This window comes from Tasmannia lanceolata, unplaced genomic scaffold, assembly GCF_043159265.1.
Source record: "Tasmannia lanceolata isolate RefF3 unplaced genomic scaffold, GAP_Taslan_0.1 ptg000003l, whole genome shotgun sequence".
Classification (NCBI taxonomy): Eukaryota; Viridiplantae; Streptophyta; class Magnoliopsida; order Canellales; family Winteraceae; genus Tasmannia; species Tasmannia lanceolata.
In genome coordinates this window covers 14,853,818-14,880,899 of record NW_027518680.1, presented here as the reverse complement: position 1 = coordinate 14,880,899, position 27,082 = coordinate 14,853,818, and the positions used below count along the sequence as shown (strand labels likewise).

General features: G+C 38.4%; 1 protein-coding gene and 1 non-coding gene across 4 annotated transcripts in view; one reads left to right on the top strand and one right to left on the bottom strand.

Moving 5' to 3' along the window:
- OVA4 (Nucleotidylyl transferase superfamily protein) overlaps positions 1–26,871 on the top strand; it is a 39,820-nt gene extending 12,949 nt beyond the window's left edge. The window contains exons 5-16 of one of the 3 annotated variants that reach the window (XM_077361716.1): positions 6,448–6,537; positions 6,633–6,755; positions 10,719–10,790; positions 11,036–11,148; positions 11,240–11,261; positions 11,359–11,424; positions 12,114–12,170; positions 14,639–14,685; positions 19,047–19,128; positions 25,288–25,377; positions 25,779–25,951; positions 26,513–26,871. In XM_077361716.1, the coding sequence (XP_077217831.1) occupies positions 6,448–6,537; positions 6,633–6,755; positions 10,719–10,790; positions 11,036–11,148; positions 11,240–11,261; positions 11,359–11,424; positions 12,114–12,170; positions 14,639–14,685; positions 19,047–19,128; positions 25,288–25,377; positions 25,779–25,913 (897 nt within the window). In that variant the 3' untranslated portion in view covers positions 25,914–25,951; positions 26,513–26,871. Of the gene's footprint in view, positions 1–6,447; positions 6,538–6,632; positions 6,756–10,718; positions 10,791–11,035; positions 11,149–11,239; positions 11,262–11,358; positions 11,425–12,113; positions 12,171–14,638; positions 14,686–19,046; positions 19,129–25,287; positions 25,378–25,778; positions 26,490–26,512 lie in introns of those variants that run through there. The other 2 variants (XM_077361718.1, XM_077361711.1) reach the window with 2 other exon arrangements.
- Positions 6,305–6,412, bottom strand: LOC143870140 (U6 spliceosomal RNA). The gene has a single exon (XR_013244934.1). It is a non-coding gene; the product is annotated as a U6 spliceosomal RNA (small nuclear RNA).
- Positions 26,872–27,082: the final 211 nt, after the last annotated feature.

Sequence of the window (27,082 nt, the reverse complement as noted above, 5' to 3'; positions counted from 1 at the left end):
AATACCATCGTGTGTCTTTTCCCTCTCGGGCTGTTAGTCGCGTGTCTAGCCCTTTTGAGTTAGTTCATTCCGATGTATGGGGTCCCTCAAGGACCACCTCACTTGCTGCATACAGGTACTTTATTTTTTTTGTGGATGATTATTCCCGAATGACATGGTTGTTTTTATTAAAGGATAGATCCGAAGTCTTTACTGCTTTTCGCACTTTCTATGCTTTGATTGTTACTCAATACTCTTTTCCTCTTAAATTTTTACGCATAGATAATGCTAGGGAGTACACCTCCCATGTCTTCCAGGATTTCCTAGTCTCTCATGGCATTCTCCATCAGTCCTCTTGCGCTCACACCTCCCAGCAAAACGGTGTAGCTGAGAGGAAGTTGAGGTCTTTACTTGATATGGCTCGCATCATGCTCTTTCATATGCATGTTCCCAAATTGTATTGGAGCGACGCGATACTTGCGTCTTGTTTCTTAGCCAACCGTCTGCCCTCTTCAGTTCTAGACAGTCATTCTCCCTTCTCGGTTCTACAGCCTTAGGGCAACCCCCTTCTCCTTACTCCATGGGAATAATTGGTTGTGTCTCTTTTGTTCACAACCTTATCTCAGGTTTGGTTAAGTTAGACGCACGGGCTGAGCGTTGTGTCTTTTTGGGATACTCTTGTATCTAGAAGGGTTACAAGTGTTACAGCCCTAGACTTTGTCGCCTTTTTGTATCCGCAGATGTTACCTTCTTTGAGTCTCTTCCTTTCTCTCCTCCTTCTGCACATGGACCTCCTACCTCTCCTTTATGTCTCCCTCTTCCCTTTCCGGTTCTTCCTGACCCGGTTTCCCCGCCTCTTCCTACCTTAGATGTCGCTGTCCCTCCACCTGTCTTGGATTCCTTTCTCCTTAGGCTTCGGCAGTTCCTCCTCCGCCTGCTACTACGAGAGTCTATCAGCGGCGTCAACGAGCAGGTCCTCCTCCATCTCCTCTAGAGGCATCGTCTCTTTAGCCGGAGATCCCGACTTCCACCTCTCAGGTACCTTCTTCTAATGTAGCTGTAGACGCTCCTATTGGCTCACACACTCGTTCACATACTACTGCTCATCCTATTTCATCTTATGTTTCTTATGATTATCTTACGCCGCCATTTCATACTTTTGTCTCCTCTTTGTCTTCTGTTTTCTTGCCTTAGTCTATGCAGGAGGCTCTTGCTCACCTTAGGTGGCGTGCTGCTATGATAGTGAGATGGCCGCTCTTCAGGCCAATCATACTTGGGATCTAGTTTCCCCTCCTCCTGGTGCCCACCCTGTTGGCTGTACGTGGGTCTATGCCATTAAATATTTTCCAGATGGGATGGTTGAGCGCCTTAAGGCACGCTTGGTTGCCAAAGGATATACACAGGCTTATGGGATTGACTATCATTTGACCTTCTCTCCTGTTGCCAAGATTCCATCAGTGCGCATTTTTATTTCTCGTGTAGTCAATCATGGCTGGCCCTTGTATCAGGTAGACGCCAAAAATGCATTCCTTCATGGCGATTTGGGTGAGGAGGTGTACATGGAGGAACCACTTGGTTATGTTGCTCAGGAGGAGATGTTGGCTTCGCAAATCATGAAGGCTTCACTGAACCTCTATCTCATGAGGGCTTCACTGAACCGTCCAAGCCAGGCTCGAGGGGACTCTTTGAGACCATACAATGATTTGCGAAGCCGACATACTGCAGAGATGTCGACATCTCCTCCTGAGCAACATAACCAAGAGGTAGTGTGCAGTTGACCATTTGGTTTTCAGCCCTCAGTCACATGCTGGTCATGTCCTTATGGTGTATGTGGATGACATTATTATCACATGGAGTGACACAGTTGGCATTCGAGAGTTGAAGATTTTTCTACAAAAAGAGATCTCCACTTAAGATCTTGGCCGTCTTCGATACTTTTTAGGGATTGAGGTAGCTTACTCAGGTACTAATCTCTCCCTCTCATAGAGGTAGTATGTGTTGGATCTTCTTGATGAGACATGATCGTTGGGTATAAAACTAGCCACTACCCCCATGGACCCAAATACAGAGCTCCATTCAGAAGAAGGTGACTTGTTACAAGATCCTGGTAGATACCGAAGGCTTGTTGGGAAGCTTATATACCTCACAGTGACTAGACTGGATATTTCTTATTCCGTGGGAGTTGTTAGCCAGTTTATGAGCGCTCGTACATTTCACTTAGCAGCTGTGAGTCAGATTCTTTGCTATTTGAAAAGCGCCCAAGGGAAAGGGCTGCTTGTTAAAAGACATGGCCATCAGAGAGTAGAAGGATAGATATAGTGATGCTAATTGCGTAGGTTCTCCAGCAGATAGACGCTCCACTATTGGTTATTTTACCTTTGTGGGAGGTAACTTAGTGTCCTGGCGAAGCAAGAAGCAAAATGCTGTAGCCAAGTCTAGTGCTGAAGCCGAACATTGAGCCATGTCACATGAGTGTATCTGTCTTTGATCCCCGGCTTCGATCCCTTCTGTCTGAGATTGGATTTCCCTCATCATCCCCAGCTCAGCTATACTGTGACAACAAGGCAGCTATTCACATTGCTACCAATCCGGTCTTCCATGAGCGTACAAAGCACATAGAGGTGGACTATCACTTCATACGCCATAGGATTCAGCAGAGAGAGATATGCACAACTTTCACTCGGTCGGCAGACCAACTTACTGATGTTCTCACGAAGCTCCTAGGTAAAGCTAGACTTAGTGATATTTGTACCAAGCTTGGAATGTTCAATATTTACATTCCAGCTTGAGGGGGAGTGTTATTTGTGTGTATGTGTGTATGTTGCCTAAGCGCACAATGGTCATTTTATCTTCTCTCATTTTATAAATACATAAGTGAGGGGGAGAATACTCCAACTCACTCTTTCTCTTCACTCTCTTCTTATCTCCTTCAACACTTTGCTCATCTAAAATGACAGCTAATACCTTGGACGTGCACTGCTTTTAGACTTTCTCGGAATTTCACCTTGCTTTTGTGAGTTATCATTTCTTTTTAATTCTTGAAGGGGATCGTCATCACTTGAGAGTTTCTCAGTTACTATTAATGAGAGGGAATAATGTTCAATAATGAACATCATATCTTCAGCAATTGTCATGTTTAAGTACTGCTATTTCAAAATTTTATCTACATCATAACACTTGTTTGTATTAGTTACAGTATGATGCCTATGTTGTGTTGGGACCCGGGTAGAACTCACCCTTAAAAGCTAGCCGTTAAGGGGAGGGTGCCCAAGTCATTATAAGCCCATCCACATCTATTCACTTTTCGATGTGGGATCTTTGCTTTCGCGTGGAACCCTCAACAGCCTGCCCTCTTCTAAATGGGCAGAGCACCTGTTTGACACATTAGATTCTGACCCTCCACGTCTTCATGTGCGAGATTCCTGGATTTTGTTTTCATTTTTTTTATTTTAAATTGCATGTTGCATAATTTCCATTTAGCATAGGTTTTGAGTTCTACTTTCTCAATGAAATGCTTTAGATAGAGAATACACCATTACATGAAGAACCAATTAAGCTTCCCATCATAAAATCCTTTAACCAATTGTCACATAAAATTTTTACTTTTTTATTGTTAATTAAAATATACTCCAATTACATGAATTGTATTCTTCGGGTCCCCTAAGTGTCAAAGTCATAGCTTGTTAGAAATGAGATTAGGGTTAGAGAGAGAGGAAGAAGAAGAGGAATGGAGAGTCTCCACTAAGGAGCTCATCATGTAAATGATGTATATATAGACCACATAGGCCAACAATGTACAATGACTGTAATACCCCCAAGACTACAAGTAATGACTAAACTTCCCTAAATACATGTTATTCAACACTCCCCCTCAAGCTGGAGTGTATATGCTATGGAACTTCAGCGTGCTACAAAGGAACCAACTAAGAATAACGAAAAGTACAGTAAGCTCATACAGACATCCCTCATGGTATAACACTCAAGCTGGTGTGGTGAATACATAATGAAAGCATAATAAAAGATAACGACTACCTTGAGAGTACAATCGTCGAGATCAACGTCGACCCAAAAGGAACATCTTCTCCTGGCGAGAGTGATCAAAATAGGGCCTCCCCCTGAATGAGAGTCCGACGAATAGATTTGCAAACAACGAAGGATCGGACGGAGGCACCTCGACAAGAAAATAGCATCGATCCATCGAGCAAAAAGGGCACACTAAAGTGCGAGCACATGAGAAACGGCAAAGCACCACGAGCAGGAACACCAACTAAGCAGCACCACGCCGATAGAGGATAACAAGCGCTGGGGAAACCATCGGAGACAAGGTCGATGAGGAAACCGTTGCTTGAAGATAAGGAGAGAAGGGGAAAAGATAACCAACCAACGATGGGGAAACCATTGTCATGAACATCGTCGCTTGGAAACAATGTTGACGGCATGAACATCGTCGCCTTAAGAGAGCCGACCAACGATGGGGATACCATCATCCAGAAAGAGTGGTCTACGGGGAAACCGTCACTTGAAGAGAGCCGACCAACGATGGGGAAACCATCGTCCGGAAAGAATGTCGACGGGGGAACCGTCACCGGAAAATTCCATTTCTTTCGTTCCTGTTCTTCTTTCGCAGAAGAGGGGATTCTTCGGTCATATTCGCAAAAAATTTCGACATATTTCATTATTATAAGCAGACCAATGATGGAGAAACCATAGCTTGAAAAGAGCCGACCAACGATGGGGAAACAACCGCCTGAAAAGAGCCGACCAACGATGGGGAAACCATCAGCCGGAAAGATAAGGCATACAACCAAGAACACAAAGAGATGAAACACCGAACAATGCCAAGAGGAGACAACAAGATTGAATAGGGAGAACACCCTACAAGAACATAAAAGAAGCACAACAACACTCCCCCTCGGACGAGACTACATGAGCCCGTAGATGACAAGACAAGAAAACAAGACAACACGAAGAACAACACTAACACTCCCTCAAGAAGACAATTAAGAGGACAACTCTCCCTCAAGAAGACAATACTAAGACAACATTAACACTCCTTCTCAAGAAAAGACAACAATAGAAGAACTACATGACAACACTCCCCTTCAAGTTGAAGGTCAACCTTTAATTTGCAATGAAAACAAAGAGATGACAACAAGACAACAACAAGAGAACCACAAGAAAATAATACAAGACAACACTCCCCCTCTAGTTGAGGCCGAAGGCCTTCAACTTGAAATGAAAAGAAGACTTTCAAGGCACAAAATCCCTTGGAGACATTTCATCAAACACTTGGGGTGCACCTTGGAGAAGAGAACACAAAGGCAATGGAATGAAGTACACAAACACGAAGGTCATAAAGGCCAAAAAAGATAGAAAAGAGAAGAATAAAGGTATTTGGAGTTGAGATTTGGGGTTTTGGGTGGAAGGCCAAAAGGGATTGGGGAAGAAGATTTCTTCCCAAATGAATTCAAAAGAGAAAGAAAGGAAATATGTAGGGTTGGAATAGAGATTTGGGAGTGGAGGAGAACCTAACAAGAGAATCACGGCAACAAGAGAATCTTTTTTTTTGTCTGCGGTTTTACGACAAAGGAAAAATTAGGGGAGGAGGATGCGCAAGGCACAACTAAAAGGTTTTTTTTTTTTTTTTTTTTTTTTTTTGGGGGGGGGGGGGGGTGGTGGTGTTGTTGCCGTAACACAAATGTGTGGAATACGGGGAAAAATAATAAGAAGAAAGAAATTAACGCAGAGAGAAGAGGTTACGCGCGAGGGCTGGGAGGTCTACTGCAAAAAAAAAAAAAAAGAGAAAAAAAGAGGTTTATGGCAATACGAGAGAGAGAGAGAGAGAGAGAGAGAGAGAGATTTGCGATGAGAGGGATACGGCTAGGGAAAATAGGAGAGAAAGTTTAGGGAAACGCAAAACATACCAGCGCAAGGGTTTGCGGAGACATTGAGGCGTGATACAAGAGAGAATGGCGTGAAATAGAGGGAGATGGCTCTTCTTCTTTTCTTCTTCCTTTCCCAAGGATCTTTGCTTTGATACCATGTTAGAAATGAGATTAGGATTAGAGAGAGGAAGAAGAAGAGGAATGGAGAGATGGAGAGTCTCCACTAGGGAGCTCCTCATGTAAGTGATGTATATATAGGCCACCAATAGGGCAACAATATACAATGACTGTAATACCCCTAAGACTACAAATAATGACTAAACTACGCTAAGTACATGTTATCCAACATAGTTAATTAATTAAAAAGTTGGTTTGTGAACTTCCGAATTCGGTGCTTGTTGCAGATTTATAGTTCTTTTTTTTCCTTTCATTTGAATGATAAAAATTTGGACCATTTCTCGATTTGTGCGTGTCATCCTTGTGCAGAGGCCATCCTAATCTTCCCTGTATTATTCCAATTTCATTTACTTTTGGAGAAATTTTCTAAAAGTGAAATGACCTCTTGTAATCTTGTCATTTACAGATAACTCTGCCATATGATGCCCAACAGCTGTCTAAAGCAACACGGAGTACAGCAGCCATTTATCTGGCATGTGGTGTGGACCCTTCCAAGGTCATGACAGTTGTTTTTATTTTGATTTTGCCAGCTTGCAACCACTCTTATCAGCTACTCACTGGCATGTGCCACTCTTTTACCTACGCAAGCAGGCTTCTGTCTTCGTGCAGTCTCATGTCCGAGCCCATGTAGAACTCATGTGGCTGCTGAGTTCCACCACACCACTTGGTAGATTGAACAGAATGATCCAATTTAAAGAGAAATCGCGCAAGGCGGTGCGTTGCTGCTGCATGATAACATCATCACCATTACTTCCATTTATTTGAATTTTTTTAACCTGGAATTTATCTAGGAACCCGTGGCGGCACCTTAAATTTTATTGATAGGAATCCATTTATTTGAAATTGCTTTGCATCTTCCTCTTTTGTAGCTGGTTGAGCTGTTTTGCTTAATCCTTCCAATTCATCATGATTTTTACATTTTTTTTTGAATGGTATCACGATTTTTACATTCAACTAGAATTTTAAAGTTATTCAATTTGTACTGCACCAGTTATTTGATCGTTCTCTTATGAGATGAGGATTAAGAAAAATACCATTATTCATGTATATTCTTATTTTAATTATTCCAAACGGATAGTAGAATATAACATGTGTGAACATGAATGGGAATCACTTGGGCACCTCTGCTAATATATGTATCTGTAACTCAACTATGCTGAGATATACTGTTCAAGCTGTTGTAATTACTGCCAACTATGATGGGATACACTGTTCAATCTGTTGTAATTACTGCCACACAACCGTGATGCTATTTTCTTGACTAATATTCTTGTTGTAGGGTAGATAGTATCGACTAATTCTTTGAGTGGAAAGATCTCCCAGAAGATAAAAATGTTAGATTTGTTACCATGAAACTCAATGGTAGCTTTTCCATGAAACTCAAGGGTGCTATCTTTCTTTATTATTATTATTTTTTGAATGGTAGCAATTTCATTCAATAGAAAGGAAGAATGAGATGGTCCACCCCAAAATACAAAACAAAGAATAATACAGAGAGAGAGAGAGAGGAAGAACAAAGAGCCTCTAGGGATCCTATGACAGTTGTCTGAACCCTGCTCTTCCTACTATGAGCAATGTTATGAAAGTCCCTATAGGCGAGTCAAGTGTGGGATGTGAGCTTCAGGACTCGAACCACAAAATATAATGTTTAAATGTTTCAAGTCGAACAGGGTCATAGGTCGTTTGATTGTCCACTTAGGACATTCAATCGTCATACAAACATAGTAGAACCGGTAGATGGTGAGGATATGATCGATCCTGAAGAACATGTTCTGCATTCTGAGAGCGCTCATCAAGAGGTATCAGACTAGTGTGAAAGAGCAAATGATGAGGCTATTCTTGATAGGGATCATGTGGGGACCATTTATATGACTTGTCGTGATATGGTATCCTTTCATATCACAGGGACGGATGAATGGTTGAGAAACAATATTTTCCGCATCACTATCACTTCAAGTTGAAAGATATGCACTGTTATCATTTTTAGTGAAAATACTGAGAACTTGGTCTCGACCATGACGTTACAAAAGTTGAAGCTGAAGACTGAGACGCTAGCTCGTCCTTGTGACATCGCGTGGATCAAAGGCGGAGTCAAGGTCTCAGTTAAATACCAATGCCTTGTAAGATTTTCCATTAGAAATGTTTATGAAGACTAAGTTTGGTGTGACGTCGCACCATTAGAGGTGTGCCATATTCTATTTGGCCATCCTTGGCATTTTGTTCGTAAGGCCATCCATGTTGGTGAGAAGAATACCTAATCTTTCATCGGACGATAAGAAAATTAAGTTATTTCCTGTAAAGGATGCTCCTAGGCCATCGAAGGATGTGTCGACATCATTATCAAGAATGATTGCGGGTACTAGACTCCCAGGTAAAACACGGCTAACATTATTGTTGAGAGGGTATAAGATTATGGTAGCTTGTTAGAGGGCTACTTTTATATCTTTTGAGGACCCACAACCATGGTTTTAAATTTCAGCCGAAATCCAAAATCTCGGATTTTGGTGGGGACCGAAACCGAAATTTTCCGAAATTTCAGATAATTTACCAAATTTCGGAAATTGTTACAAAATTTCGGTTGTTAAATTTCGGAAATTTGGTCTAAAATTTCGAATTGACACCGAAATTGGTACCGAAACCGAAATTTCCTTGTCCACAACTTATAGTTCCATCGTTTGGTCCTATTGCTTTATGCGTTAGTCAGCGATACTATTGCCCTAGGTAGGATCATGGTTTTAAATTTCGGTTTCGGTATCGGTTTCGGACCTCACAAAAACCGAAATTTCAAAATTGATGAAATATTAAAAATAGTATTTTATTTAGGGAGATGATATTTTCACCCCCACTGCATTACGCATGCGCTCCTCTTAGTTGACGTCAAATCACCTTATAAGGGGAGCGCATGCGTGATGCCGGGGGGGGGGCGGGGGGGGGGGGTTTCTGGGGTTGAAAATATCATCGCCCTTTATTTATTACAAAATTTCGGCCTAAATTAACCGAAATTTCTGTAATTTCGGGAAAATAATAAAAAAATTGAGAATTTTGGTCTAATTTTCTAAAATTTCGGTCGAAATAAAGTATTGTTTCGGGTATGTGTGATTTCGGTTTCGGTCTCGATTGAAACCCGAAATTTCGGATTTTTGTTTAAATTTAAAACCATGGTTAGGATTTGATGTGATCGGTGCGTGATGAATCAATCCGTTAGTAGATTCGAGTTCGTTTTTACATCTTTGATGTGGACCTTTGGTAGGGTTGAGTCCATCTTTGCCATTGTTAGGGTTTTCAAGATGTCTCATTTCATGCTGATTTGTGTAGTTAGGACATTCTTGACTTATTTTTAGAGAACTTTATAGTGCAAAGTGTGGACTACACTTCATTTTACTAGTACTTATCTTCCCCATATGGATGGAAAAACAAATGTGGTCAATCGCAACCAAAGACATTTCTTGGAATCCTTAACTGGCAAAAGACCTCATCAATAGACTTAAAGCTACCCTAGCTAGAGTTTACATACTATGGTTCCATTAGCCACTCCCTTGATACTACTTGTGGCCATTCAATTCCACACTTTCTAGATCGTAGCTATCCTCCTTGGAGACATAGTGCGGCGGCGAGGACTTCATTCGGCACAACAAGGAGGTACAATCAGAGATGTTGAAGTGACTGCGAGCAAGTAGAGGCAGCTGCTGATCATTTTCAGAGAGTTCACTTCTACAATATGAAGGGCCTTGTGACGACTTTTCCTTGATATGGCCGATTTGTGATTAGAGCCATTCACCATCACCGCTTTAGGGATTTGTCATAGATTCCCGTCATCGCTTTGTTAGCTTCTGAAGCTTACGATATGCACATTCAGACGATAGAAATGTATTATGGATTTCACTAGAGATACCTCATTCGTTGGTGAGGGCGTTGTTTGGTCGGATTTTTCATGGATGGATGTGGTGTAGCTACGATGACTTCACGAGGACCAAGGTTTTAAATTCCGGTTTCGGTCGTCACGGAAACGGAAACATTTCGGTTTCGATGGAAATTTAGGTAGGAATCTTGTAAAATCACGGGAACACATGGGAACATAGGCAAATGATGAAAATTTTTAATCTTAGAAAAAAACATGTGCAAATGATGAAACTTTAAGATGAAGCTTTGGGAAATGCTAGAACAAGCACAAATACATACTTAGAAACCATCACATAAGCAACAAAACCATCCATAATGGCTTAATCACATCGAACACCTAGTGACATGCATTGTCACGCATGTCTAGAACAGTATAGCCAATAAAGAAGTACAATGTAAAGAAGTATAAGAAAGTACAATGACCGGTCTCCCCTCTAAGGACCCATCTCTATGTCAATACCACATAGAGTTGCACTGTATTATTGGTCCCATGCCGATCTGACATCCCATGCATAAGATATGCCTACTTTGCTGCACAGTTCAATAATGTTGCCTACCAAATATCATTCTCTTCCATGTTTGTCATGCATTTCAGAACTGTTATTAGATTTCTGAACTCATTATTGTAATTTACTCTAATAGTTTAAATTCCAACCCTTGGACACGGACATCTCTTCCAAGTTTGCCATGCATTTCAGAACTGTTATTAGATTTCTGAACTCATTTTAATTTACTTGAATAATTTAAATTAATGCCGGGGTTTCACCTTTTTTATAGGGAGATGAAAATGTCGGAGTTGCCCTTCTTACTTATCCTGTTCTTATGGCTTCAGATATTCTTTTATATCAGGTAGCCGATCTTTCTATTCCCCTGAATTTAACATTTCAGGTAATTCCATATTTTTTAAATTGATTGTTAGGCCTTCCAGAATATATTGGTCATGAATGTTTTGAACTATAGCTTCTAAATTTAATACATATGCGCTCTTTCATTTTACCGTTTGATATTAATTTGATGTGCAGTCTATAATTTTTTTAGTTATTTAAAACCAACATGGAAACACTTAATTCTTATTACTTGTTACATGTCTGCAGTCTGACTTGGTCCCAGTTGGCGAGGACCAGACACAACATTTAGAGTTGACTCGCGAGCTGGCTGAGCGAGTAAATTATTTATTTGGGGGAAGGAAGTGGAAGAAAATGGGAGGGTAAGGATAGAAATTAGCCAACCTATATTTGTTGAATATCGATTTCTGAAGTTGCATCTTAGCTATAATTGATCACATATCCTGGTTGCAGACGAGGTGGTGCACTTTTTAAGGTGGATTCCTTCTCTTCATCACCGGGTTGACATCTTTCGCCTAAATTATTATACTCAATTTTGTGTCAGTCTAGCCTTTAACAATCTGCTGTAGTAGGTTCCTGAAGCCCTCATTCCACCTGCTGGGGCTCGTGTGATGTCCCTCACTGATGGTCTTTCTAAGGTACTAAAGGGCCGTTTGGATATCAATATTTTAAAATCTTGGATTTCCTCAATTTCGTGGATAGGAGATGAGAGGAGACTGTCCGTCGTTTTCTGATTTCTCGCCCCTCTTTTCGTCAAGCAAGAGAGTAGGAGATTGTCCTGTGTTTTCAGGTTTTAGAAATCTCAGGATGGGGGGGAGATTTCTAAACCTGATTTTCTTACTTAAAATCCAGGATGATGGATTGTAAAATTGTAAAATCCAGAATTTTACATCGCTTTCAAACTAAAACCTGGATTCTAAAATCCATGTATCCAAACAGCCCCTAAGGCTTTTCAGTTTTCTTCTGCAAATGATTAAAAACATGAAGCTTTTGCACAATTCTTCTTGAAGCTATTTATTAATATGGTAGCATGAATATAATCGTTCTACATCAAATAAGTCTCTGCTTCGTATTGAATGTACAGATTGGTTTATTACAGTTTAATGACGCTCCCGCAATAGTTGATAGTGTTTTCTTTCTTCATTTCGAGCATTATAATTTTGTCACCATGGTTTAGCTGGAGTTTTAGTTGGCTTCTGGAAAACTAATTCAAATCCGATTATTTTTGCTAACTGGACTTCGTCAAACATCAGCCTCCATTTATTATTCCATAACATACGCCATGCTTCAGAACTATTGACCATTTTTGTTTTGTGCTTATATGTAGATGTCCAAGTCTGCACCTTCTGATCAGTCCCGGATCAATCTTCTTGACCCAAAAGATGTGAGTGCGCTTGCTCTTTATGACTATCATATGTTGTTGCATTTAGATGCATCTTAAAATTTTGGTATTAACACCCAAGCATGAAGGTGTTGTATTTTTTTTTTCGAATGGTAGATAGTATTAATAATAGCGAAAGGAGATTGAGATGGTCAATACAGATAATACAAGATCGAAACATGAAACAAAAGAAATATCAAGGCGGGAGATAATCAAAACGCTCCAAACTTTCTCTGGATACCCCATCTTTAGCTAGCTTATCCGCTACCCCATTTGCGCTTCGCTTGACAAGATAAGCAACTATTTGAGATCCTCCAATATTATCCAGAATTTCATCAAAAAGAGCCGCAAATCTCCAGGGAAATGAATGAGTTCCATTGAACCACCTAATTACATTCTTTGAGTCTCCTTCTATCTCTACCTTTTCCAGTTCAACATTGCTTAGAAGTTTAATTCCATGGTGTATGGCCCGCACTTCCGCCTCATTTGCATCCAAGACACCTATTGGCCCGAATAGGCCCAAATGACATTTCCTTGGTCATCTCTTAATACTCCCCCTATTCCGGATGGACCCGGGTTTCCCATACTTGAGCCATCAAAGTTAAGTTTCAATAGTCGCTGGGCCGGTGGCTCCCACACTTGATCCACTTTGGGCTCTTCCTTAGCTCCATTGCAAATTACTCTCCAACCATACCATAGATCATATGCAGACACAAAGGCAAAGCTAGGGAGGGTTCTCACCCAAGATATTGTAATTGCAATCATCTTATTAAATAGGAAGAGGGTCTCTTTGATACTCCTTTGAAAACCCGTGCGTTTCTCTCTTTCCATAGAACCCATAATGTAGCAAGAAATGCTACCTTCCATAGGATGTTTCCTTTTCCCTTTCACGGAGTCAATTCCCAATTTTCTAGCAATTCCGCTAGTTTGGCTGGGAAGACCCATGCTACACCAAATCTTGATAACAATCTACTCTACAGCTCTCTTGTATATGTCATATGTATTTGGTGTGAAGATAGTTTAGTCATGTAAGTGTACGTTTTGCTTTCTTTTTTGTTTGCCCTCATTAGGGGTAGTTTGGTCTTTGTAATAATGAAAGTTAATAATGGCCTCCTCATTCTCTCCTTATGCTCTTCACTCCACATTTCCTTTCTCTCTTTTCCATTTCTTCTTCCTTTTTTCACTCTAACATAAACTATCAAGCATCATGGTATCAACGCTTTTTCAAAGCTAAAATCTCTTTTTTTTACTAGTGTTTATCTTAGATGATAACCAAGATTATTTTTTTCATTTCTGATGAAGAAAATGGAAGGGCAATGGTTCTAGCATGTGATAATATTGTTATTTTGCGGAGAGCTATCAAGAGTCTTTTCTATTTCAAAGCATATAAAATCTTTAGAAAGTTTTTCCAATTTTTTCAACTCTCCAAGCAATGTTTCTATATTTTTCAACTTTGATCTTGATTCAAAGGAGTTTCGAGGGGTTTTCTGTTTCTAGTTGATCATTTCCTTTCTTGCAAATAATAGTCCAATTTTTCGATTTTGAGCTGTATCCACATCTAGAACCTATTTTTTCCACTGAAAAACGGCATCACTGTGTATTTGCCCTTTTTTCCATTTTTTATTCTATCCACCTTTGGCTTGTTTTGGGAATAGTTGATGGGTGTTTCTTGATCATCTACGCTGGTTCTTGTGTGTAATCACCCCTCTTTGCACTTTAAGGGGCTTTTATTGGGGTTTTCTGGCTTCCAAAATCTCTCTCTCTCTCTCTCTTGTGATGTTCTACTTGTGTATTTCTCATATATCACTTATTGTTTGATGGAGATTAGCCCTAGGCATGGAGATGAACCCTCTTGATACTTATAAATCCACGGCTTTCAAAAGTAATCCCACTACCATCACCTCATTTTTTTTGGATGGTAACCATCACCTCAATTAAGCTCACAACTTTCAATTATTTGCAATGGTTGCGGGTCATTACTCTGTGTAAGGCCGCATAAAAACGAGCCTTCTTAGTAGGGCATAAGTTATGAAGGTTAGTGATCTACTTATATATTAGTAATAATTTAACGTTAAATTGAAGCTCATTGGATGCTCAACTGCATCCTTGCTGATCTAACAAGCTATATTTTAAATCCCTCCTAGGAATGAAATGTAAATGCTGAAGCAATGTGCTGTTGATGTAGTCACATTTATCTATATTGCTTCGTGTAGTGCTTTATGGGCAATTCTAGCGTTTCGATCTCTTGGGAAGCACATGCTTTTTTTTTGAATGGTAAATAGGATTCATTCCAAAAAACGGAGACCAAGAAGGTCCCGGAGAATTACAATCGGAAATAGAAAATAAAGCACATGCTTTTATTTGCCTTTATTTTTCTATATCATAATCCAATGATATTATTTTTTCAGTTCATTCTTCTCCATCTTTTTTTTGGTTCCTTTTTGCAACTTTTCTATTTGTTGGTTTTGTAGGTTATTGCAAACAAAATAAAGCGTTGCAAAACTGACTCATTTGCTGGGTTTGTATCTCTATTTCTGTCTCTCTTTGTCTTATGTGTGTAGGCTTATGGTTGGCTTTGCATGTGCATCATGATTTTGAATGTATGGGTGCAGGCACATTCATAGCGAATCCCAGTATGTGTGCATGCACAAAAATTATTGGGTTTTATTTTGAAAATGTGATAAGATGTCAAGAAGACATAACAGAGTGGAAGAAAAACGTTAGGGACAAAGAATGATTCGATATCCAAAAATATCTTTGATTAAAATAACTTATATGCTATAAGTTTCAAATTACAAAAATAACCTTTTGCAGTTTTTTTCTAACACTCCCGTTCAAGTTGAAATATTCCTCAGAACATTCTCAACTTGCTAATCAAATTGCAGGGCTGATCTGTACTGAGGCCTTTCGTGAATACATGGCCAAGTTGACCATGGCTTGACACCTGTAGTGAAAGCACCATAGCATTCTTCACCTCTTGTACAAGGTGGTAATCAATATCAATATGCTTGGTTCTTGCGTGACTAGATTCTATCACATTTTATCACACTTTGGTTATCACAAAAGGGTATATATGTGAGATCTGTGATATATTCCTGCATAAGATGTCTTATCCACGTGAGTTCGGCTATTGTTGAGTCCATATCTCTATACCCATCCTCTACGTTGGATCTTTCTGTAGGGCATTGCTTTTTATTGCTTCATGGTACAAGACAACTATTTAGGAACACCCAAACTAATTGTTAGTCTTCATTTATCACAATCACTTACCAATGCATGCATTGCTTTATCCTTCTACCTCAATATCTCTCTCTTTGTGTGTGAAAATGAAGCCCATAATCAACCGTCTCTTGACACATCTTAACGGCATTTTTGTTACTTGCAAGAGTATTTTCTTTGGTCATGAAGATGCTAAAATACCTGATTTATGTACATGCAATATCAGGTCTTTTGAATGTGTACGACAAAGAGTGGCTTTTTTTTTTTTTGAAAATGAACGACAAAGAGTGAGTTATCAGACATCTTCTCTTCTATTCTCTTTTTCTGAGAGTTTGATGAAATCTTTCATATCATGCTCTAGGAGCCTGCTTAAGGCCACATGTTGCCTCCTTGAATCTGCACAGTAAAGTATCCCTCTCACCAATTTTGAACCCCTCAAGCTGCTCCTTTATACCTCTTTAACTACCCATGCAAAAAAGGTTTTCTGACATCGATTTGGCTGAGAGTCCAGCCATTGATGTTAGCTAGTGGCAAGTTATATATTTACTGTGATTGTCTTGAGTCTTGACAACAAGGCTGCGTGTCTCATCATAAACCAGTCCATGTTGTTTGTATTCCTTTCCACTAAGCGATCTTTGTATCTTACGAAGGTTCAATCTGGATTCTACTTTAGTTTAAATTTAAATACCCACTTTACATTTTTCTTGGGAAGTTTTGTAAATATCTCCCAGTTATGGGAATCCTGGCTTGGCAGGGATGGGTGGTATTCTTAGAAATGTTGAAGGTTTGGTAATTTGGGGGTACTCGGGTCCGTGTGGCTTATGTGACTCTAATGAGGCGGAAGCTAGAGCTGCTTTTTCGGGCATCTTACATTTGGAGGCAGGTATTTTGGATAAAGTGATTATTGAAGGAGACTCTTCCAATGTGGTGAAATGGATCTCGAGTTCAGCCCATCCTCCTTGTAGATTCCTCTGTATGATCGAGGAAATCTCTGATAGGCTATCGGGATCTTTAGCATCCTTCGATCACGTCAGAAGATCGGCCAACGGTGATGCTGACTCTTTAGCTAAATCGGGAGTTCACAGATCAAGTTTGGAGTGGTTCGATTATATGCCACCCTGAGGTTGTAATTATGTATTTTTCTTTTTCTTTCTTTCTTTCTTTGTACTTTTCTCCGTGGACCATCTCGGTTCCCTTATTTAATATACTACCATTTCAAAAAAAAGAAAAGAAAGAAAAGAAATCATTCTTGTATAGTGCTCTCATCTCATCCTGATAGCTTCTACCCGCTTGTCACTAGTAAAGGCTTCAGTGAGAAGATGGTTCACATATGTTGCTAATTTATACTGCTAATGCTTGTGCGCGTTCTGATGAGTGTAATGCTTTTCATAGGGTTGTCTAATAACATGCATGTGACTTTCATGAATTGTAGAGTTTAATGTAGTGATGGAATGATGGACTATTTGGAAGTCCCCTCCATTTTTTTTTTTGGAATGGCTTTGGAAGTCCTCTCCATAATCTCATCTAATACCAAAATATGAATACAAATATGGACATGGGAATGGATATATGATTCGGTTTTTCCCAAATTGTAGGACAGACACAGTTACGGATACGGGTATCCCATGCCATGAGATAAGATAGAAGGCATCTATAAATAAAACACCATAAATTTTAACTACATTTAGTTTTGACGATGGAATCGATAATAAATTTGAAATAAGATATGTAAGACTCATAATTATTACTGAAAATATGTAACAAGCAAACAAAAAAGATGATAGTTAATTCGAACAGAGCTACATACTTGAAATGTGATAGTTATTTTGACCAGCGGAAGTATCCATGAAGTATCTGGTACAAGTATTGGTATCTTGTCATGTCAACACAATACGTTGGGCCTCTACAAGTATCTTGATGTCATATGTTGTATGTGATGCAATACAAATTCATAGATCCTTTAAACAAAAAAAGTGGATTAGGAAGGATGACATTTGAAGAAATAACTTTTTATGAATTTTGGTGTTTTTTTTTTTTTTTTGAATTTTTGGAATGTTTTTGTTAGGTTTTAGAAGCTCCATGTTCTGATGAGAAGATGGGGTTAGTTGAAGCTTCTAGAGTTTCTATTGTATTTGAGGAGATTGAAGTTAAAGTGGGAAAGTTGAATTGGAGATCTTTCATAATTTAAAATAGTTTAGGATAGAGGGTACTATTCTTAGTGGAGATTTAATTTGTTTTATTTGGAAACTTTCTATTTGTGTTTTGAAATAATCATATCTTGTTTAGGACAAATTTAGAAGTATTCTGAAGTTAGAAAGCGTGCAGGAAAAGTCTAAGATGTTTGGGTCCAAGCGGAATATGTTTTAGAGGTGAAAAAAAAATGTTTATATGACTGAAAATAGTCTATTTATATGATTTAAGACACTTATTTTGCAGAGTTTTGATTAGTTATGAAAATTAAAATTTTTGCAGTGTTTCATTTTCTCTTTGAAACAACAACATATCTTACTTTCTCATCATTTATTGAAATGTGTGCTTGTTTTGTTTTGGGTTGAAGTTAAGTTCGAAACTTGTGATTATTATTCTAATTTCTACTACACTAGTATGTGAGCAGGATCATAAAGATGAGCCTCATCAAATGTGGCATGTGACTTGAGATTAAAATCTTTTGTGGTGTTAAGTACCAGCGGTACCCCTACTATTAATCATCACTGTAGCCCAAAAAAATTAATGTAATTGCTTTGGGAGAGAACTTCTTATGTTGAAGCACTGGCCTATGAACATAGCATATGCAACCCCATGATATAAGATGCAAGTTTTTAAATTTTGGTTTTGGTTTTGGTATCCACAAAAATGGGAAGGTTTCAATTTTGGTTTCAAATTTCGGTGGAAATCCTGTAAAATTACAGAAACATATAGAAACATATGCAAATAATTAAATTTTAAAACACTACTTTAGGGAGTGCTATAATAAGCACAAATTGACACTTAAAAACCGTCACATATGCAAGACAACCCATCCATAATGGTTTAATTAACAACATCAAACACCTAGTTACATGCGTTGTCGTGCATGCATGATATTTCAGTACATACCATATTTCACAAGATACATATGCATAAATCACACATACAACATACCACATTTAAATCATATAAATATAAATATGTAACGCATGTTGATGTATTACCATTCGAAAAAACACACATGTTAATGTATTATACCAATAATACACTTACAATTTTGGTTTTGGTATGCTTTTTAGTTTTGGTATCGGTTTCGATGGGGAGGGAAATAGAAACATTTCAGTCATTTTATGTCGGTTTCGGTAGGAATTTACAACTATGATAAGATCTCAGTAGTTTGGAACTCATCTTAGAAAACATGTAGAAATGTGTGGCGTAGAATGAAGACAGAAGGAGATTAATGATATGTGTGGCGGTATGAATGACCTCTATCTGTAGATGTTGTCGAGCCCTTGAGTGTGTACCTAAAAGAAAGAAGACTCGACATTTTCCTGTTTACTTAGAGAAAGAATGCTTCTCTCTACATTGCACTTACCATATGCATCAAAATTCCATTTATTAATCATTAAGGATGTCATTGAATATCATATGCATTTCTCTTCTTCTAGTGATCTTTTATGTCTTGTCATGTAGGATGGAATTTGACAATCCTGACAGACCTGAATGCAACAACCTTCTTTCAATTTACCAACTAGTTACAGGAAGGACTAAAGAGGTAAGAAATTTACATTGTTGTCAGTTATATTTCAAATAGAACCTTAGTTACAAATACTGTTTTGATGTGAGTTTTGTTTGCTCACCCGAATGGAACGTACTGTTGTTTTGTCTGTTTCAATATTCCATTTTAGAAAAAGGTGGTACGATCAGTATTTTTTTTAAATAGTTGTAAAATAAAAAAATCCTAAAAGTGAGAAATTGTCATAAAAATCTAAGAAACCTTTATCTCAACCAAATTTAAAAAGGACACATTTTACTACTTAACATTTACTATAGACCTATAGACATGGAATCAACTCTTGATAGCCTAATTAATATCAAATTTAGTGCAAAACATCTAGAAAACCCACCATTCATCATACCAAATGCGATCTAGAAATATTACAAACATAAATCAATTTTCAAATTGTTCAAATCTGTCATCTCCTACGGGCTTTCATTAAATCAGATCATCGCACTTAATTGAATAATGCTTATTTGAATGAGTTTTAGTTTTAATTGGAAAATGAAAAATACCACAAAAGAAACTCTAAGCAAGACAAATGAAACCTAAAATATGGTACGTCTTTCGAGTCCACCACTTTGACGAAGGAAAAGGCTCCTCAGTCCTCCCCCTTAGTGTAGAATGCATTAGAAAGATATTGGACGAAAAAAATGGAGGAAAACCTTCCCTTGAAACTCTGGGTACGGTTTAGGGAAAAAATGAGTTTTGATAAAAAGTGAAGAAATGAGGGCACTTGAAGTGTTTTAACCCTCCCATTCGCTTGGGTAGGTAAATAACATTGTTGTCAGAAACTTCCTCGTTGGATGGGAAGCTCGCTTTAGAAGCCAAGTTCTTCTCATTTCCCAAATCTAGAAACGTGCTTCCCATGTGCTTCCTATGCGTTTCCTCTTAATTAAGGGTACACTTCCTATTTAGGTGATTATTTTTTCTTAAAAGAGTGTTTTCTTCTTTTAATAATGTCTGAGGACCATATTTAAAACATGTATTTAAAACTTAAAAAATGAGGGCACTTGATGTGTTTTAACCCTCCTATTCGTTTGGCAAGGTAAAAAAACACAGTTGTCAGCATAGTTGTTAAACTCGTTTGACTTGTACGAGTCGACTCGTGAGTCGAGTCGAGTCAGACCCATTTCGAGTCGACTCGGAAGGCTGGCTTGTCCGTGTTGGAAACTCGTACGAGTTGGGTAGTGACTCGTACGAGTCACCTTGACTCGACTCGACTCGACTCGAAATGGTCCGACTCGTATGAGTCACACCCTAGCTGTAAAGTCACACCCTAGTTGTAAAGTCTCACCCTAGTTGTAACTTGTAAGTTTCTTCTGGGTTCTCTTCCCTTCTCCTTTCCTCTTATTAGTATTTACATGTAAAGTCATTTAAGTAAATGTCTTTACATGTAAATAATGGAATAGCATCCATTTGGATCTATTATAAATAGTTTCAAGACCCAAATCTTAAAGGAAAAAATTACACTCTCCAGTTTTAGTACAAAATTTGAAAAAAATTCTATCATGTTCAAACATTATTAAATCCCAAAAGTCCAGTAAAAAACATCTCATAATTTGGTCTCTAAAAATTATTCATCTTTTCAGGCACTAGTCAATGCATTGGTTAACACAATGGTCAACTCATTTCAGCTGATAGTGATTTTCCTTTAAGTAAATGTTGTATCTTTTACATATTTGGTTCATTTAATTGTTTCTTATATTTTTCTAGCAATTTCTAATTTTTCGTATTTTTATAAATTTCAAGTTTAAGCTTGTAAAATCCAGAATTTTACAAAGGGAATTGATATTAGCACAGCCATGGATCAATAATTGCACAGAGTCGCAGACACATCTCGTCATTTCTATTTTAATTGTCTTGTGAGAACTTTTTCGAAATTGTAATAACCTTTTGATACCTCCTTAAAAGCTAACAGACAGATGCCTTGGTGAAAATATCAAACATGGTTGTGCAATGTTCTAAAAAGCGCTGGGCGGCTAACTGACCGCCCAGCACCCAGGCCGCCCAGGCGGCGCCTAGGCGTTTTGAGGCGTTTTTCATTTTTTTTAGATATTAATATATTTTCATAATATCTTGCATTTTTTTATATAAAATACAAATACTTGAATACATAACAATTCAAACCATTATATGCATAAGCACTAAACATTAAATAATAACAAAAAGTCAAAAACGCCCAGTGCCTGGGCGGCCGCCTCATCGCTTGGGCGGCCACCTAATAATGCTCAGGCGGTGAGACCGCTTTTTTAAATGCCTAGGGCCTGGGCGGTGCGTTTTTTCTGCGCCCAGCGCCTAAGCGGCGCCTAGGCGGCCGCCTTTTAGAACAGAGGTTGTGCTGATATCATTTTCCTTTTACAAATTACAAATTTACAAGGGAACTGTTATCAGCACAACCATATTTTGATATTTCCACAAATCCTGCAATCTTTTCTTCTTTAATTGGCTCTTGAGAGCTTTTTGGTAAATGTAATAACCTTTTCACAGCTCTTTTACGTGTTTTCATGCCTTCCTTGTTTGATATATAATATAATTATAATTTTTCAGCTAAGTTTCCGTTCTTGTCAAAAACTCTTACGAGTCACGAGTTGAGTCGAGTTACAAGTCAGAAAATTAAGAAATCGAGTCACAGGGTTGACAACTATGGTTGTCAAAAACTTCCTCGTTAGATTTGAGGCTCGCTTCAGAAGCTAAGTTCTTCTCACTTCCCAAATCTTAGGGATGCGTGCTTTCCTCATCCTTTGTACGCGTTTTCTCTTAATTAAGAGAAAGATGTTGATCGTTAATCATTGTGCCATGTGTATCGAGGATGGGGAATCGGTCAATCATCTTTTTATCAATTGTAGGGTGGCTAGAGAAGTATGGGGCAGTGTGTTGAAGAGGTTTGGTGTCTGTTGGGTTTTCCCCAAAGACTTCTCTCAGGTGTTGGAATGTTGGCTCTTCTCTCCATGGAGGAAAGAGAAGAAATTATGGTATATTTCCTTCTTAGCGGTTGTTTGGGTGTTATGGAAGGGAAGGAATGCTAGAATCTTCAAAGGAGTGGTGAAAAATTCCCCCTTCCTTTCTTCTAAGATGATGGCCCTCACGGTGTTTAGGGCAAAGTCCCTTCATAGTTTTTCTTTTGTCTCCACTTTTGATTTATGGCACGGTTGGAGATTGGTTTGTTCGAGTGCTGAGAATTCTGTCCATTCCATTCAGGATTGGGAGCCTCCGGAGGTGGGTTTTGTCAAGTTAAATTTTGATGGTTCTAGTCTTGGGAACCTGGGGCCGGCCAGTATTGGCGGAGTTCTAAGGGATGACAAGGGAGTGGTCTTGTGGGCTTTCTCGGGCCCCATTGCAGTTGCCGATTCGAATGAGGCGGAAGTGGGGTAAAATTATTGGGGGAGATAGACGCTAACCGAGTTCTGGTGGAAGGTGACTCCCTTACTGTCATTCGTTGGTTATCCGTTTGTCAGCCTTTTCCTTTGTGGTTTGCGGATTTTTTCAATGAGATATCAAACATTGTGGTTTCTTTTGGCATCTCCTTTCGCCACATTAGGAGATCGGCCAATGGGGTAGCGGATAGTTTGGCTAAAAGCGGAGTGCATTTGGAGGCCTTTGAGCATTATGATTTTCTCCCTCCCTGATGCATTGTTTTTGTTTTTTCTTTTCTTTTGTATATAGTTTGTATATTCTTGCTCATCTTCTCTGTTTTTTTTGACCTCCTTGGTCTTTTTAATGAAGTTTTCACCATTAAAAAAAAGAGAACACTTCCTATTTAGGTTATTATTTTTTTCTTTCTAAAAGAGTGTTTTCTCTTTTTAATAATGCCGAAGGAGCATATCTAAAAAAAAGTGAATTTAAAATTTAAAAACTCATATGAAGTTTCAAATGAAACTTTTGTGAATCTTTTTCCAAAAACTTAACATAAAATCTACATGAATAAAACAGGTAAAACTTATAATTCCAATTCGTGACGAAGTGTTCTTTACTACTTTTTTTTTAATGGTAAATTATCATTAATAAAAAGAGAAATTACAAGGCCACCCGAGAAGGGCAGCAGAAAGAGAGGAACATAAATATAAAAAACAAGAGTGAAGCTCTCAAGGGGGAAGGAAGTCAAAAAGTTCGAGCTCTTGCCTCCTTACTCTATCCTTGGCAATCATATATGCCTGTGAATTCGCAGACCTTTTAACATGATTAAATGAGATCTCCGACTCTCTTCCCTACTCCATCCTTGGCAATCCTATATGCCTGTGAATTCGCAGACCTTTTAACATGATTAAATGAGATCTTCGACCCTCCAATGCGATCCCTAAAAATCTCTAAAACTTACACTTTTTGTTCACTTCCAATGATGCTTATTACGTGCTTCATATTGACTTTCAACGAAACATCCGACACATTTCATCCTTACTAGTTGTCAAACTCTTACGAGTCAACTCCCGAGTTGAGTCGTTGGGCTTTCGAGGTGAGTTGCCGGGTGACTCGCCTCTGTTGAAGACTCTTACGATGTCGTTTGGTGACTCGAATGAGTCACTATGAGTTGACTCAAAAAAAAAAAAAGACTATGAGTCGAGTCGCGTCGTTGGGCCTGAGCTCTCTTGTTTTGATGGTTGAAAACATGGAAGTTGGAACTTAGAACTTAATTATTTTTGTGCATGCAAGTTACAAGCATATAGTTATTTATAATTTTGGCTTAGTACTTTCTATGGGCTATTAGGTTATATTTTTTTTACCTGCTTTATCTTTTGGTATATAATTATATTTTTTTCAACTAAAGTTCTGTTCTTGTGAAAAACTCTTACGAGTCATGAGTCATAAAATTAAGAAATCGAGTCACGTGCTGGCCACTATGCTTACTATCTTTAGAGCTTTTCGCTTTCCGCATTTTCCCTTTTCTAAACTCCTCGCTTCCCGCATCACTTTCCACTCTAGTCACTATGGTAAAAAGACAACAAATTCCTTTAAACAGCCATAAGGGAGTCACTAGATTAGGCTAAATGGGAAAAAATAAAAATCATAAAATTAAGAAATTGAATTTTTTCTAGAATTTTCGATCTGTTTCATTGAGAACATGGTGTTTCACCCAATTTTGTCCGATACGAACGTAACAAACGTAAGAGACCGAAACACGACGAAACAGAACGAAATCCTGGATAGAACCTTTCGTCAGGTTTCTTTTTACGGTTTTGCAAAACGGTATGAGACGTTCGGTCCATTCTGGATGAAACAAAATAGAATTCACAAACTATTAACGTAAATCATGTTTTGCGGTCTTTACCCTTTTATTTATATTTGTTGCACAGGCATTGCTTGACAGTCTTTTTTCTTATTGATTTTTCTCTGGTTATTCATGTACTGGTATATTTGTTATCATGTACTTGTATTTTCCTTTTAAGGACAAGGAGATGTTTTATTAAAAAGAAGAGATTACAAAGGGACAAAGATTGCCCAATGATAAGCTCCTCTCTAGAAACACCTTTCCTACCTAGTTATACATGTAGGACACATCAAGCACGCTCTTCCTAAATATGGAATCCCACCCACAACGTGAGTGATTCTCAAGGGCCCACGCTAATGGATGCAACCCAATTATTGACGTCCAAAGAATCTCCTTCCACAAACACTTTCACAATGCCATTTTATGCTTAAAAACTCCTACTTCCACAGCCCCTAGACGTGGGACATGCTTTTTAATCACTAATCAAAATAAAAGATCGAAATACCATCATTATTGCAATCCTCTCCATTTTACTGATATAATGTTGATCACCTCTGGTTCCTATAGGTAAGAGCAGTTTTCTATGTTTGAGAATCAAATACAGCTAAACTCACCAGCATTAGGATCAATGGAGAAATTGCTAACACCTGTTGGATTTGATCAAATATCTGAACCTGAAAAATTAGTCCAAACACAGCTAAACTTGCCAGTATTAGGATTGACGGAAAAATTGCTCACCCTTGCCTTTGATCAAATATTTGGACCTGAAAATTAGTCTAGGTCATTGCCAAGAAGATCTACAGTGTCCCCGGTTTAATCAGTTGGAGATGTTAACATGTCTACATATGATTTGAGGTCTCAATGTTAAGTTATGTAATTAACACTTTGTATCCATTCTGTTATTTCCAACATATTTGGTAATATATGTTATCAACATTTTGTTGTTGCAGGAAGTTGCAGAGGAATGCAAAGATGTGAACTGGGGCATGTTCAAAACCCTCCTGACAGATGCTTTAATTGGTCATCTACATCCCATCCAGGTTTCTATATCTAGTTCTTATGTCTTTCGAGATGGCTACTACTATTGTCAACTGTTGTAGGCTGTGATAATTTAACAATTTCTCTCATTTAAGCATCAGTCATGTGCCCTATTTTTTATGCGACCCAAATGCCATTTTAAAGTGACCAGAGTACCCACCCAAATCTCTCTCTCTCTCTCTCTCTCTCTCTCTCTCTCTCTCTCTCATGTAGTCATGTGGTAGTCCCTACTATAGATAACTCATGGCCAAAATTGGACCGTTCAGATGATCTTAACCATCGAGTGGCTCAGATTTCTGTCTTAACCAAAAGCATATACTCATGGAACTTTTCCTTTTTGTTGATTTTTCACTAACTGGTTCACCATTCACTATCCCCTAATCATTGTCTCCTTTTTTTTCAGGTTCGATACGAGGAAATCATATCCGATCCATCCTATTTGGATAAAGTTCTGTTACAGGGAGCCACAAAAGCTACTGATATAGCGGATGCTACTCTCAATAATGTGTACCAAGCGATGGGATTCTTACCGAAATGAGAAGAATTGATGCTGCAGAAAAGAACTTCTGCCAAAAGGTCAGTAGGAAAGCAACCTTAAAGTTAACTTTTGGATGCTCCCATTAACGCCCACAAGTTTTGGTTCATCTTTCTTGATGGGGAAAGGGTTATTCATCAAGAAGTTTCTGTGGGGGAGCTTTCTTGATGGGAAAAGGGTTATTCATCAAGAAGGTTGTGTGTGGGGGAGGAGCTAATTATTTGATATGACAACCACCTTGATTTATCCCTCTCTTTGTTTTTTGAACTTGCCATGTTTAAAATATTAGACAGATACAGTGAACTTCACTCTCTGATTTGTACCTTTTTTCACATGTCTGCCACTTGATTTTCTATAAATATTGTTGCTTGCAGCAAGACCTTTTTTTCGCAATTCACATAGATTGCAGAAAGACACTAAGCAAAACAATTGTCTCAATCCTCATGTAGCCCACAGATTTTTTTTGGTAGTGTAGATATGAATAAGGACATTGTAATGCAATATGTAGTAATTTTCAAATGCATTGATCCAAATTAGCAACACTTCCTGTGGTGAAATGATGATTTTGCTTCGACGATATTTCTGCATCGTCTTTTTTACAGGCTGCAAAAGCATATGGTCCACCACTTTGGCGATCCGAGCCATTTATCTTCTGGGCCGCACAATGGATGGACCATACCAAAATCTCCTGCATTGGACTATTCTAACCATCCAATTTCTGGATATTTTGTACTGTTGTTTTCTTTATAGTGTTTGAACCATTCATTTTACAACCTTCAACAGGAACGGTTAGGATCATCCAATTGAGATGATTTTTTTGGCACATAGCTTCTTCATAAAACCAATGGATTTGATTATTAAAAATGTGGCCCCATCTGTAATTTTATCCTACTTGATTTATTTATTTCTAAAACCAGTACGCCACAGTTTCTCATGAGAAAAAGTCCTTATTTTGTAGTTCTGTTCTTGTTGATGTCCTCTTATCAGTGCCAAAATCAACATTAGAAAACATTTTTCATGTCTAAGCAAGAGTAATATAGGAAAGTTTTTTACATAGAGTTCCAATAAAATGGCCTGGGAAATTCCAAGGGAGAAAGCAATCTCAGATCAAATTTTATGGATATTCTCCTAACTTTATTAGCCTATATCAAATCCACTCTAGTTTGGGATTC